Raw genomic sequence first — 15180 nt, 5'->3', positions numbered from 1 at the left:
ATTAGGACGCCTGCCGCTTTCCCGTTTACCTGTGAAGTCGTTGAGTGTCATCTGTTTTTTGTTTGTTTATGTTTATGTGTAATAAACTAAAATAAGTAATATTTTGAAAAATTCGGGACATAGTGTTTAAAAATTACGGAAGAAAATTGGAAAAGAAAATTGAAATTATTGCTGGCAAAAAGCCAAAACGAAATGTTTGATAAAGAAGGAACGAGGTCCTTCAAGTCCCTGGAAGCTGTTAAGAACTTTGAAGAAGTTTATGTGCAGAAATATAATTTTTTGTTGATTGAGAATAATTTCCAGAAACATGCTGGCGTAATGGCATTAATTGCCAAAACAGTATAGCATACAATGGTGACACTACATAATTTATTCTCTTTAGCCTTTTTTCGGGAGAATATAGATAAACAACCTAAACTATATGATTGTCATGTAAGACGGAGCTTTTTGAAAAGTTGTTGCTGGTCATAACACATAGTCGTAATGAATGATATTATGCGATCTATTCAATAAAAAAATAAACATCATGGCTTCATAAATGTTATGTTTTCAATATTGTATAAATAATCTGACCGTTAAACCTTGGTACAGTATATACGTTCCTTGTTCAAACGATAATAAAAATATAAAGTTTCCATAAAATCAAACAGCTACAGATCGTCATATGGAATTAAAATCTTAGCAAAAAGGACGCACCCACTTATAAGATATATAAATGTCTTTACTCTGACTGTTGCATTTTGAACACACGAGTGAAAGTCCAGCGCAATGTAGAACAAAATAGTTTCAACATTCATATATCATTATCATGATCTTGACCTGCATTTAACTTGCAACTGAACGATTAAACAAAACGGTTATTGACGACTGCACGAAAACCTTTACTTCAGACAAAACATGAAATTAACTGTTCAGGAAAAACGAAGTCCATCTAGTAGTAAACTACGGAAAAATGAAAATAAATATTTGCAAAATTTTGCCCTGGATACTGTATTTTGGACAGAAAGAAGCTCCCAATTTCGCGAAATTCCATTATGTTTGACAACGATTTTGATGTAAAACAAATCTTTAACCACAGAATGAACCTAAATGCTGAATTAGTCGGCGTGAATGCTGACGACGGAACCTAGCATCGCTAAGTATCGCTTTCGCGAAACTTGTCAAAAAGAAGGATGTATGTCAAAAGATCCAAGTAGGCAGCTATTTCACTCATAAATCTTAAAGACCTTGCTTTCGACAAGACGACAATAATTGTTTTCTTTTTGTCTAGGGGGGGGGGGGGGTCTTTTTTCTATAGTAATTGTAGTATAACAAAAAAAATCGCATTTAATATCATTTTTCTACCTACTAACGTGAATTTTTTTACACAAAAATAAATATACGACAGAACTGTGCATTAAAAGGATGTAATCAAATGCCAAACTATATATAACTGAGAGCAGAATAAAAAAGGAAAAAACCAATTTTCCTCTTTTTTCACTCTAATTTCTGACAAGTGCAATTAGAGGCTAAATTTGGACCAGAACGTAATAAATTTATTCTATAACCCATGTATTTGAGAAAAAATCATGAAAAACAAAGACAATTCTGTTATATTAGTATTTATTTGTTACATTTCAAAATAAATTTATACTGAATTCTACACTTAGCTGTCCATTTTTAGTCAACTCTCTGTAAAGGATGCAACATAGAATAAATTTATTCTAAATGCATGGTGCTTACTGTATATGATCATGTATAAAATAAATTTATTATATAGAGCCATAATATCTATTATTAGTTCGAGAAAATCATTAAATAAATTTATTCTTCATTCAATGTCATTTATGATTATGATAATATTTATCTGTATGGTGAGGCTGAGACACAGAATACATTTATTCTACATTCAATGCGATTTCGGATTATAATAATATATAAAATAAATTTATTTTGAAGTAAAGTTATCTGTATGGTGAGGCTGTGACACAGAATAAATTTATTCTAGTTTCAATGCGATTTCGGATTATAATAACATATAAAATAAATTTATTTTGAAGTAAAGTTATCTGTATGGTGAGGCTGAGACACAGAATAAATTTATTCTACATTCAATACGATTTCGGATTATAATAATATATAAAATAAATTTATTTTGAAGTAAAGTTATCTGTATGGTGAAACTGTGACACAGAATAAATTTATTCTAGTTTCAATGCGATTTCGGATTATGATAAAATATAAAATAAATTTATTTTGAAGTAAAGTTATCTGTATGGCTGAGACACAGAATTAATTTATTCTACATTCAATATGAAGAAGAACAACTCGATTCAATCTCTATACTGGGCTGCGGCTATATTAGTCCATATTCAAACGAATTCTAATGCAACAACGTTTGTAACGTTCATTTTGATTGGATAACGTCACTTTTCTACATGGCATCAATTGACAATTGATGCTATGGGACGTACGCGCAAGCGCAGATGGCATATGCCAGATTTTAATTACATGTTTTAACGTTGTTTTCTGTCAGTTTCATTAGAATGGAGATAACAAAATTGGGGATTTGATGGTCGCTAACGCGTCGCCAGTAAATTTTAAAAATTGCGACCATCAAATCCCCAATTGATGCCGTCGGAGCTTAAAATACAATACAGTTATCTCCTTATTCGTTCACCGTCGATCGCGAGTTTCAACAGGAAATGTACATTTCATCGTGTTGTATATTTCTCCGCCTGCATTATATGAGCCCTTATTAACGGGGATTTTTTTTCACAATATTTAAATCAAATAAATATCATTAGCACATTAAACAACAATTTAAAACGGTTTTTTTTTTAGATTGCAGTATAAAGACAATAATAGTGCATTGACTTGACATATCAACGATATAAGGATTCGGCCCGAAACGGGGAAACAGCTCGGCATAGCCTCGCATTTCCCCGTTTCTAAGCCTCATCCTCATATCGTTGATATGTCAAGTCAATGCACTATTATTGTATATATATATATATATTATTAATTCGTATATTTTATCAAATTTGATTCGTTTAGAGATAGTCACATGTTAAACTATATTTTCGAAGGTAGAGAGAAAACGGCGGATAGCAAAAAGCATATTGACCGGCAAAAAGCATATTGCACGGTTATTTTTAGAATATCTAAAAACCGATATACGTCATGTAATGAATTTCAGGATATTGTTTAACGTTTTGAAACAAATGTTATCTGTGATCGATTATTTGACGAAAAAAAAATCTTCAAATACATAAGATGTCAAAAAAAAGTAAATGAAATAACAACTAATATGTTGTTATTGTCAAGGAGACAATGTAATATCTATAAAGTTCCAACAAACCTAAATGACGATTTTGATACAAACATGGTCGGAAATTAATAATATATCAAATATAGCCTTTGTATGAGGTCAATACAGGATATATCGACCCAAAGAAGTATATCGACCTCGGACTTCGTCCTCAGTCAATATACTTCTTTCAGGTCAATATATCCTTGTATCGACCTCATACAAAGGCTGTATCTGAAAAATATACAGGGCATGTTATTTGGAAGTAAGTAGGCTACATATCCTTTGGAAACCAAGCTGCCGACACATTTCTTGGATGCAACTACAAATTAATTTTCATGATCAAAAGAGAAAAAAAAAAGACCACAAAAAAAATAATAAAATGCTTCGCCAAGCGCAGCGCGATATGAGCGCAGATTTGATTTATCATATATATACATGTAAACTAGAGGCTCCATGGAGCCTGAGTCGCTCACCTGATATCTTTATCTACAAGTGATACATGAAATAATGCAGCTATGACACTTTTGCTTAAGTTTTAGAGATATCTCAAAAATGTATCCCCCCTTTTGTTCTATTTTTAGTCATGTCTGCCATTTTGATTTGCAGACAGAGTCATCGGACACATTTTTTTAACTAGATACCCTAATGCTGATTGTCCCCAAGTTTGTTTAAATTTGTCTCAGTTGTTTAAGGAGCAGACTTTTGAAAAAGGTTACAAAAATTTACGAAAACTAGTTCAATATGTCTATACAGTGCAATAACTCCTTATCGGGTCTATTGACCATTTTTGTAGATCTTACTATGCTGAACATTATTACTGTTTACAGTTTATCTATACTTGTATCTATAATAACATTCAAGATAGTAACCCAAAACTTCAAAATTTCCTTAAAATTACAAATTTAGGGACAGCAACCCAACAACGAGTTGTCCTATTTGTCTGAAAATATCAGAGCAGATAGATCTTGACCTAACAAACAATTTAACCCAATGTCAGATTTGCTCTAAATGCTTTGGTTTTAGAGATAGTATGAAATTCAAAACAGTGTGGCTGTGGCCATTGATTGACACATTAAATTCATCCATTGACTGGGACAATTTACGTGAACATTTGTCTGTAACGACCACTGTTCACGACGTACCTACGATAGACATTTAAACTGTAGGGTCACCAAAGGTTTCTTAACGCCTTTAATTAAAAAGTAATTCGAAAAAATAATCAGGAATAACCTTTATGTTTTGATTTATATAATTGGTATAAATCAAAACATCGTGTTATTTCTGATTAATTTTTTCGAATTACTTTATTGAGGTGTTGAGAACCTTTGGTGACCCCATAGTTTAAGTGTCTTTAAAAAGTACATAGTGATCAGTGGTCGTTACATACAAATGTTCACCTAAATTGTCCCAGTCAATGGATGAATTTAATGTGTCAATCAATGGCCACAGCCACACTGTTTTGAATTTCATTCTATTCATAGTGGCCATCCTCATCGGACACATTTTTCAAACTACATATCCAAATGATGATTGTGGTCAAGTTTGGTTTTTGGCCCAGTATTTTAAGAGGAGAAGATTTTTGTAAAATTTAACGAAGGACGTCAAGTGATGAGAAAAGCACACTTTACCCTTTGGGCCAGGTAAGCTAAAAACACAAAAAAATTAATGTCAAGTGAAATCAAATATATTTTGATTTTGGAACCTTTAAACTTTTTTTTTTATACTAGACTAATTTGAAAACCGGTATCTGACATCAGAGAGCCTGATCATTTTTATTCAGCAGTAGCAGTCTCCAACTTTATCATTACCAGTCGACTGATACTGACATTATCGGGGAGTACATACACACCAAAATAAAAATGCACAAATTACCGAGAAAATAATTTACACACCCTGTTTGATTTATATATCCTACAATATCAGAATGTGTTGCATTTATATATAAATGAGAAATACTCAGATCAAATTTATTCGTTCATTGTTTAATCATACGTTTTTTGATTGAGTTAAGTCTGCCAATTGATATTTTATCGTATGTTTTTCTTTGTTGTGATGTTATGCTATTGTTTCAAAAAAAGGGAGAAGGTTTGGATCCATTAAAACGTTTAATCCCGCTGCAAATGTTTGCACCTGTCCTAAGTCAGGAATCTGATGTACAGTAGTTGTCGTTTGTTTATGTAATATATACGTGTTTCTCGTTTCTCGTTTTGTTTATATAGATTAGACCGTTGGTTTTCCCGTTTGAATGGTTTTACACTAGTAATTTTGGGGCCCTTTATAGCTTGTTGTTCGGTGTGAGCCAAAGCTCCGTGTTGAAGGCCGTACTTTAACCTATAATGGTTTACTTTTTAAATTGTTATTTGTATGGAGAGTTGTCTCATTGGCACTCACACCACATCTTCCTATATCTATTTCAATGAAAAAATTGGATTTTTTTGGAGAAAACCCCCCAAAAATTGAAATTTTAAAAAATATTGCAGAAAAACAGAATAAACCCCTCCAAAACATATTGGAAAAAAATCCCCTCCCCGAGAACAAATATTTCAAAAACGTTTTAGGCAATTACCCCCAAACTCAATCTCAGCCTTCCCTACGCGTTATGGAACCTTGTAGTACAATTTCAGAAAGATCCATACACTGACACACAAGTTATTGTCTAGGAACTACAGACATGCATGTTTTTAAGAATGTTCTTATCCCGGGCATAAAAACAATGCCGTATTTTGCGAAACCTTTTCAACTTTTGATCTTCAGTGCTGTACAACTTTGTACTTTTTTCACGTTCGATCTTTTATATCTGGGCGTCACTGGTGAGTCTTGTGTGGGCAAGGCGCGTTTTTGGCGTATTGAATTTTGGACCTGATGCTTTTTGTTATCTATTAATCATGTTTTTCTGTGTCTAATATGTTCTCCTGTTTGTTTGTGTTGTGGTCCTGTGGTGTTGTGTTGTCGTTTCGGTGTTGTATTTAACTTTGCCATTAAAGTGCGAGGTTTGGCATGCCTTAAAACCAGGTTCAACCCACCACTTTTATTCCCCTTTAAAAGTGTCCTGTACCAAGTCAGAAGATGGTCATTGTTATAATATTGTTCGTTTCTCTTTGTGTTGCATTTTAACGTTGAGTCGTTTGTGTTTTCTCTTATTTTTGAGATATTGAGATAAGACGTGGCACGGTACTTGTCTATCCCAAATTCATGTATTTGGTTTTCATGTTACATTTGTTATTCTCGTGGTGTTTTGTCTGATGATTGGTCTGTTTCTGTGTGTGTTGCGTTTCGGTGTTGTGTCGTTGTTCTCCTCTTATATTTAGTGCGTTTCGCTCGGTTTTGGTTTGTTACCCCGATTTTGTTTTTTGTCCATGGATTTATGAGTTTTGAACAGCGGTATACTACTGTTGCCTTTATTTGATCACTGATTCTAACCCCCAATATCAATTATAAATTTCCTTTTGTGTATTGAACATTTGTCTTCGGACAAAGAGGAAACGATAGCATTATAAGAAAGCAAATTGTTGACATATTTCCCATTTCCATTCTCAAATTCTATTTTGCCGTCGTATAAAAACTTGAAAAGTAAATGGACCATAAAATAATCAATTAAAAAAACAAAAACAACTGACTATGAATTAGTACATGATTTGATTTTTGATTTTTGGTGTTTTAACGCCACTTGTAAGCACCGCGTTTAGGCTATTACGTGGCGGCCAGGAAGCCAGAGTGCCCGGAGAAAACCACCGACCTTCGATAGGAAAACTGACAATGCTAGTCAATTAAGATTGGAGTCGAGTGCATCCGCACGAGCCGGGTTCGAACTCACACCTCAGTGGTAACTGGTTAGTGATTACTCGGCCACTGAGAATCAATTAGCACATACAATTGATGTAGAAACCCACAAACAGATGATCAGGAAATATTATACATTAATACTGCTGAGCAGTTTCTCCCCTTTAAGTTTAAATAGCAAGTTAACCAAGAAAATAGCAAAATATTTAGATTATTAACTTAACAATCCTATTTTTTATGGTTCCTACGGGGCCGTATCTACATGGAGAAAAATGAGGCAATTGCCTCATGTTGGAATTTTTTTTAAATGAATAGTAACAAAAGCTTCCAAGAAGTAAGTTGTCTTCACTCTCTGATTTCGCCCCTGCATGTTTTTTTGTTATCCATGTTTCTATTTTGCTTTCAGTCCTTAGTTTTGATGGTCTATTTTCTGTACTTGAATATGTGTTTTATCTGTTCCAGGGTTTGCCTTTTGTTCATTTATTACCATATTTTATGACTATAGTCTCATGAGTCAAGTGATGACTTTCATTTGTATATGTGTGATTTGGCAATTTTATATATCCTCAGATGTCTAGAAATTTTGCGAGAAAATATTATCAGAAGATACGATGCTACGGGACTCAGAAAATTGGTCGTTTCTTCATTGAGAATTGTACCAAATTTTAAAGAATGCAAACTTCAGATTTGTAGTTAAAACTAGATAGATGACATATGGGTTTAATTAAAATGAGACCACCAATCTGCCGGTATCAAATCATTTGAAAAAACAACATCAATATTATGTTTTGCAATATGACCTTTTACATTTGAAGAGTTAAACTTGCATTAAGTTGTGTTCAAACCCTTTAATAGAAAATAAAGGAATATGGAGTAAACGTGCACGGTACCTAATCGCAAACAAAGTCAATACAAATTATCAATGGTCATGGTCATCCTTATTGTCGCTGGAGGGTCTTCAACAATGAATGAATCATTAATACAATAAAGCAAGGTCAAATGTGTCCCTAGTGTCGACTTAATCGGTTACCGTAGCTTAAAGTATAAAACTGCACTGTCACTATATTTAGATTTAGTCATAAAAATAAATCACTAAATTCTAAACACAATACAAGACAATTACGATGAACCTATATATTTTGCTTTCAGACTAGAATGTTGTCGAAAAAATAGTTTAAAATTAATTGCGTTTCCCTTTCGGAGAAAGAAAGAGTCCGGGAAACGCTCAAAATGCACGATTTTCCGGGGGGTCAAAGCTTCTGGGGCCCTAAAAGCGGCCCCAGACCCCTCGACTCGGCGAATATATATTGCCTCACTTTTAAATGAGGCTTGTTACGGCCCTGTCCTTATGCTTAATATGGGGACTTCGTCCCCTATTACAGTAGAAAAATCAATAAAAAAAAAATGGGAAAATTTCATTTTACTAATGAACTTAAAATCTTTCAAATTTTTTTTTTTTTTTCGCTTTTTTTTTTATTCCCGCATTTGCGCAGAACGCAGAAATCTACTTCCTTCTTCCGGTCTCGTTGTCGTGAGACTTTGAGTAGTCTAGTAAAATATAGGAACTCAAGGAACACAATACCAATATTTCATTTTTAATCATTCTATGTCTTTGATGATGGAAAGTCCGTAATTTATTTCAAGAAAAGAAAGGTTTTTGTTACTATCTTAAAATGTTCATAGTTCACCCTGGGACTATCATATTAGTATAATAGTCCCAGGTACACTCTTGATATTATTGTTAACTATGATTACTACACGGACTTCTAGAGAAGTTTCTTGTTACAGGTCCCAAATGTATGACTTTACAACTTGATGTAGTAATGATTAGCTTTCGTAAATTCAAATGTAATACAAGGCAAACATACGTACAATTCAAACTTAAAAAGACTACTTGTTGTGAACTTCATCCATTGTTTAATACAAATGAAGTTGAAATTGCATTTTTTATAACAAGGTTGAGGTGGCTGGGGCGTCTCAACTTTTAAAATTGATAGAACTTTGTGATAATTTGTCAAAATAAAGTTGTTATAATGCTTTTCAGAATATAATAAAAGGTATGGATCACCGGACTCTTTTTCACGCTACAGGTTGTGCAAAATTGTCAGAACGCACAACCCTATATTGTGTTTGGTATTTTTTCTACGATATATTATAGTTAAGACAAAATTTATTTTCGGAGGAGTGAAACGATGGAGTAAATACATTTATTAATTAGAAACATCTTATGGTAATCTTATATATAGATACCCGAATTTGCTGTCACTGTGAAGGTATATATTCTGAGCAAAATTTCCTGGAATTCGTCCGTATTATCAATATTCGTGTAGCCCACCTAAAAAAGTAACAAGAAAATTATAATAATTCAGAATGCCATATTTTGCTCGCAAGAAAACGAAATTTGATATTTTTTTATACAATATTAACTTTTACATTTGACTATAAGTATATACATATACTTATACATATACTTATATATATTCTTTAATATGTTATCTCATCCGAAATTTTTAAATTTATGCATTTTTAATGTATTTTTATTCTTATGTATATTATTTTTTTTAACTTCTCTGTAACCTTTGTATTTGCATGGTTTTATGAGAATAAACTATCATATCATGTAGCCCACCTCAAAAAAAGTAACAAGAAAATTATATAATTCAGAATGCCATATTTTGCTCGCAAAAAAAACTAAATTTGATAGATTAGTCGTCTTTTACTTGTATGTCTAAAAGTCAGTTAGTCTGAAGTTGAATATGCAACATAGACAAATTGAAAAAACGTCATTCTCTGATTTACTTAATGCCAGGAAGAAGTGATATGTTAACACGGGAACATTAACTTAAACATAACTGAATTTACCTTTGCATTTACACCGAATCGACCAACATCATTTAAACTGGAATCCAAATGAAATTTATATTCATATTCACTTCCAAATTTGAAATTAACATATTTACTGAAAGCTGTCAGAACTAGCAATGAATTGATTAAAACGTACACATACAGAATCCTCTCCATATTGTCAAACAGTACTCTCACATAGTTTATATTTATTTCGAATCTTAATGTATGTTCACATCATGAATAGCTGTATTTAATACTCTTGACAATTTTAATAATCTCCAAACTAATGCAAAAACTTGTACTAGTATGCAATCCAATATTTTCTTTCTCTAATAAATGCTGTTATTTATATATTACTAAAACGCTTCACATCCTATGCGTACAACTGTACCTATCTATAAATAAAAAAAAGAAAACTGATAAGAATGAACTTGCCATGTGATTAAAGTATACGTATGTTGAAGTGAAGTATGCAAAACTTTCTGCTGGATAACTTCGATAAATGATGAGGGTTTTGCTACCTCTTCACTATAATATGGTATAAAACATTAAAACTTTTTTTACACTTCATCACTGTCTTATTAAATGCTGTAAATAATCAAAATATGGTCACTATAATGTCCATACGTTTTTGTCTCGCTACGACGAAGTGGAAAGAGCGAGACTTACTGGCGTGATGTTCCAGCGGGAGGGGGTGGCGTTAGCGTCGGTACCGTCAACAATATTTTAAGTTTGGTTTAAGGTCAGTTTTATATGGAGGCACTTAAAGTAATTCAGTGTTATTTGGAAAGCAAATGTATTGGCATATTGACACATGTCATTTCCTTGAAAACTACTTGACCACCATATATATTGATTGTTGGTCAGTCTATGGAATCACTAACGGTAGGTCAACGGGGGGACTTGGTATGTAGTACTAACATTGGCACCTCTCATTTCCAAGTTGATCATTTTGTGTCACTCCCTCAGTCACGGTCTACTGACTGACTATACTCCATAGAATACGCTAAACTTATTTGTTATAAGATCAGTAGTTATCTGTTAACTATGTATAAATATTGTATTATAACTTATACATGTACGTCAGATATGTTTCTTACTTTTGAACTTTTTTTTTTCCTAACAACAATTTCCTTTTCCGGACATCGTCAATAGAAAAAAGTTGGGATGTAAACTTATACTTGATATAAAATACGTACGTCGTTAAAACTATTTTGAAGTATCCATTTCTAAATAATTATTTCTGTCAAAGTTTTAAAACAATTTTTAAGGTGACATGTGACGCCATTTAACCTCACAATTTCGTTAAATCCTACAATCAACACTTTTTTTTATTAATTAGTCCATTGTTGCGGATACATGTAGCAAGTGCAATCAATTGGTTGTTGACTTTTTTCAAAGTCGTATTGCGTATGATGAGATCCCAGTATTGTCTGATCAGGGGAAATGTCTGAAAAACCTTAAAAAAAATTGAACATAGACGAAGTCAAAGTTGAACCGTTGTAATTTTTTCCCCGTTGAAATCCTCGCCAATAATGACTTTAAATCGCTACAATTATAATTTGCACTCAAATTTTATCAACATTGGTATTTCTCATTTCCACGAAGGTTAGTTATCTGGCCCTGCACCTTCGGTCGTGCTTCATTAATTTTGGATGGTTTGCATAGTTCACATGTTTATATATTGCCAATATAGCAATCAGCATTTTACTATTAAAATTATAAAATATGCCTTAAAGTTTGAAAACAGTTACTGCATATTACAAATTCATAGTGTTTACAAACTGCAACCAGATGTATGCCCATGTCTGACAAATTACACATGTCTAAATGTAAATACTCGTCTGGTTGCAGTTACAAACATTGGTGACGACGAAGATGACGCTGTATATAAGATTTCATTTTTCTGTTTGAACCTTATGAATCATTGTTAGCTATCGACTAAAATAAAGCAGTTCATACTATTTTCTAAACAAGAAAGAAACATCTACTCAATTTTGAAATCGTGGGAAATATAGTAATAGTCTATCTATTGGGGAAAGATATGTAAAAAAAAAAAAAAAAAAACATGCCATATGGTCTCTGACCTTGACGTCGTTGGAGGACTTAAACTACAGGAGACCATAGAACGTAGTAGGTAATAAAAAAAATGAAAACAACACGTTTAATTATTTATTGCGTCCGAAGCGATTTTCTGGATACACCTTCATCAGGAACGTTCAAAGCCAAACATTTGAAATCCGAAGATGTATAAGTACCGAAACCGTTGAAGAGCTATATACGTCAAAAATACCTAAAATAATTCGCCAAATTCATCTAAAGCCAACCTCTGCCTGAGGGAGTTGAAACCTTATAAGCTTCGATCATAATTTTCTATTTCCATTTGGTCTTTTTTTCGTGTTTTTGCCATGCTGTTGTCAGCTTGTATTCATTTAAAAGTTTGTAATGTCCCTATAGTTTCTCACGCCTTTTTTGTTTGTAATTGTTTGTAAAATACATCGGTGCTGTACATAACCCTCTCCCTTATTATATTTTTGGAATACTTGTGAACATTATAGCCATTTTTTGTTAATTTAGTCTTCTGTATATGAAGAATGGGTTGTTTTACCTGTTTCTAATAGAAGTTTTGTTTTCATAACTTTAACCCCCATTTTTTTCTCCGTCTGCAGTATTTTTTACTTCTGTAAAGCAAAGCTATTAACAGAGCTTTATTTTCAACCAAGTTCGACGTTAATGTTACACAAATTTCGAAACAAATCACTTATATATACTCTTTCAAACCCAATAACAGAAATTTGATATTTACCTAGAAATTGACGAACACCTTACTATCAAAAGACGTTAAAAATTCATTTTGTTTTCGACAAATTATTAAAGTTAAGATATAAAAAACATCTTTAGATCTTACTTGTAATGAATTAAATACAAAAGTTTCAAATTTAGAAATTGGGATAGGTCAAGGTCAGTTATTTGACAGCTGTTTGAAAATTTCAAATTTGAACCCTATATGCAAAATAGTCAATCTGAAGTCATTTTTGGCGATAAAAATATAAAATATGTTTAAATGAAGATACAAAAGATATTTTTTTATAAAATAGTTGTTTTTATATTGCTTCAAACGCATATTTGTAGGCGAAACAAGCTATCTAAATGTGACTGTGCATTTTTCTGGGAATTTTTGCGTTGACCTTTGACCTTGATTTAATAAAAACGTGACCACGGTAGACAATGACGACAACGGTATTCCGATGAGGCTTGTTCTCTTCTTTCCAATTATATAAAATATAGCCGTGTGTTATTCTTTTAAGGCAAATCAATAAAATTTGTTGATGCGGCACCCTACTAATATACTTTTGAATTTTTATTAATTGATTGTTTGGTGATTGCTTAACCTGCAGACGTCAGTGTAAAATAGCCAAAACGCGACGAACTTTTTAAGGATATTGCTGTTGATAATTTAGCGTGCGCATGGATAACAGATATTCAACCGAAAGTTTAACTTGAACAAAATGCTATGACGGTTAATTATAAATTTTAATTCGAAAACAGTTTTCATGGAAAATAAAGTAAAAATTTCAAAAATCCAAAAATCCAAAAGGATTATAGCAATTTATTTAAAATTATTCAAACTGTATTTATGTAAATAAATTATATGATGTAAAAGGTTTAAAATTGAAAACGTGCCACCTCCATCAGTTTGACATCATTTTCTTAGGATCATGATTTCAGAAAATTGAAAAACCGAAAAGATAGTTTGGCATATATCCAGGTTACTTCTTAATCATTTAAATCAGCACTTTAAAACCAACTGCAGAAATGCAGATAATTAAAGAACGCCTTATCGTGATATCAAAATAAAACTTTTTTAGTTACGTAATCTACCATATTAAATGGAATGTTGTAAATAAAGTATATTATTACACTTAACCTTGACCAAGAATATCAAAAGTTACTTACATGAATTGTATAATGATTTCCTGGCTTGTATACTGTATCAAGGACTAATCAAATATAGCAGGTAAGGCGAACTTTTGGAATTAATGAACCCATTCATGTATTTTAAGTCTCAACCTTATCACCATAATTTTAGACAATCATTTTTAACTCACCTGGCATAAAGGGCTAAATGAGCTTTTCTTATCACTTAGCGTCCGTTGTCCGTCGTCGTCGTCGTCTCCTTTGAAACTAGTAGGCCAAATTAAACCAAACTTATCAACAATCATCATTGGGGTATTTTAGTTTAAAATATGTGTTTGGTGACCCGGCCAACCAACCAAGGTGGCCACCATGGCTAAAAATAGAACATAAGGGTAACATGTAGATTTTGGCTTATGTCTCTGAAACCATAGTTTTTAACAACTTTCATAAATTTTGTAAATTTAAAAAAAAAACCTGATCCACTGTAACTACTGGGCCAAGTTCATTATAGATAGAGATAATTATAAGCAGCAAGAATTACAGTAAAGTAAGATTTACGAACACATCACCATCACCAACACACAAATGTTGTCATGACTGAATCCATCTTTGTTTTGTTTAATGTGCACATAGACCAAGGTGTCTTGATTATACTTGACGTTTCCACAAATAAGAATTATGCAACAACAGTTTTAATATCATTCAAAATATGTATTTTGCAAAATGTGTATTCGCTGATCAGAATTTATGGATAATTTGAAAGAGAGATAGTAAGTTTTTTAATATGCATATCCTAATTTGCTGTATGCAATTCCTAGGGGACATGAGAAAAATGTTGCTTTTGAGACCCAAGCGAACAACATACAATGATACAAACTCTATGAATGCTCCCTTTAGTGACTATACTTTGGTGCCTATTATAATGATTATAAAGAAATAGGACTACCTGCTTCCAAATTGTTTATACTTTAAATCTATTAGGAAGTACAGTTGATTATCGCTATCTGCTATATATAGTATAATCCCAAAACCAAAATACAAACAAATGTATAAAATTCTTCATCATCGGGAAATAATAGTTGAAAATGAAGTGGAATTACAATTTCGGTCTGGTTGAAATATATATATTTGAACATCTTTTCTAAGGAAGCTCCGTAAAGCGTTTGATTCATTGTTCATACTTTATTTTCCATATCTCTATTGCAGATTCTTTAGCACATTACAAACAGTCATCTACATAACGAGTGATGAGAACAGTATATTTGTCATGAATTTGATTCGATCTAGAGATGATCAATGTAAGTTTTAATATTGTTATTTAAAGGATTTCTTGTTCTTTGATA

General features: G+C 32.3%; 2 protein-coding genes across 2 annotated transcripts in view; one reads left to right on the top strand and one right to left on the bottom strand.

Moving 5' to 3' along the window:
• Positions 1-11724, bottom strand: part of LOC139481196 (uncharacterized) — a 197992-nt gene extending 186268 nt beyond the window's left edge. Inside the window, exons 1-2 of the mRNA XM_071264355.1 lie at positions 9935-11724; positions 9323-9407 (exon numbers count right to left, since the gene is read on the bottom strand). Of these exons, the coding sequence (XP_071120456.1) occupies positions 9323-9407; positions 9935-10093 (244 nt within the window). The 5' untranslated portion in view covers positions 10094-11724. The remainder of the gene's footprint in view (positions 1-9322; positions 9408-9934) is intronic.
• A 2099-nt stretch (positions 11725-13823) lies between these two features.
• The window catches only part of LOC139481185 (uncharacterized), a 98736-nt gene continuing 97379 nt past the window's right edge, over positions 13824-15180 (top strand). The window contains exons 1-2 of the mRNA XM_071264343.1: positions 13824-13937; positions 15044-15135. Of these exons, the coding sequence (XP_071120444.1) occupies positions 15127-15135 (9 nt within the window). The 5' untranslated portion in view covers positions 13824-13937; positions 15044-15126. The remainder of the gene's footprint in view (positions 13938-15043; positions 15136-15180) is intronic.

The sequence above is a fragment of the Mytilus edulis genome, chromosome 7 (assembly GCF_963676685.1).
Source record: "Mytilus edulis chromosome 7, xbMytEdul2.2, whole genome shotgun sequence".
NCBI lineage: Eukaryota > Metazoa > Mollusca > Bivalvia > Mytilida > Mytilidae > Mytilus > Mytilus edulis.
Note: the sequence above shows the minus strand (reverse complement) of the source record. Positions and strands in the feature narration are given on the sequence as shown.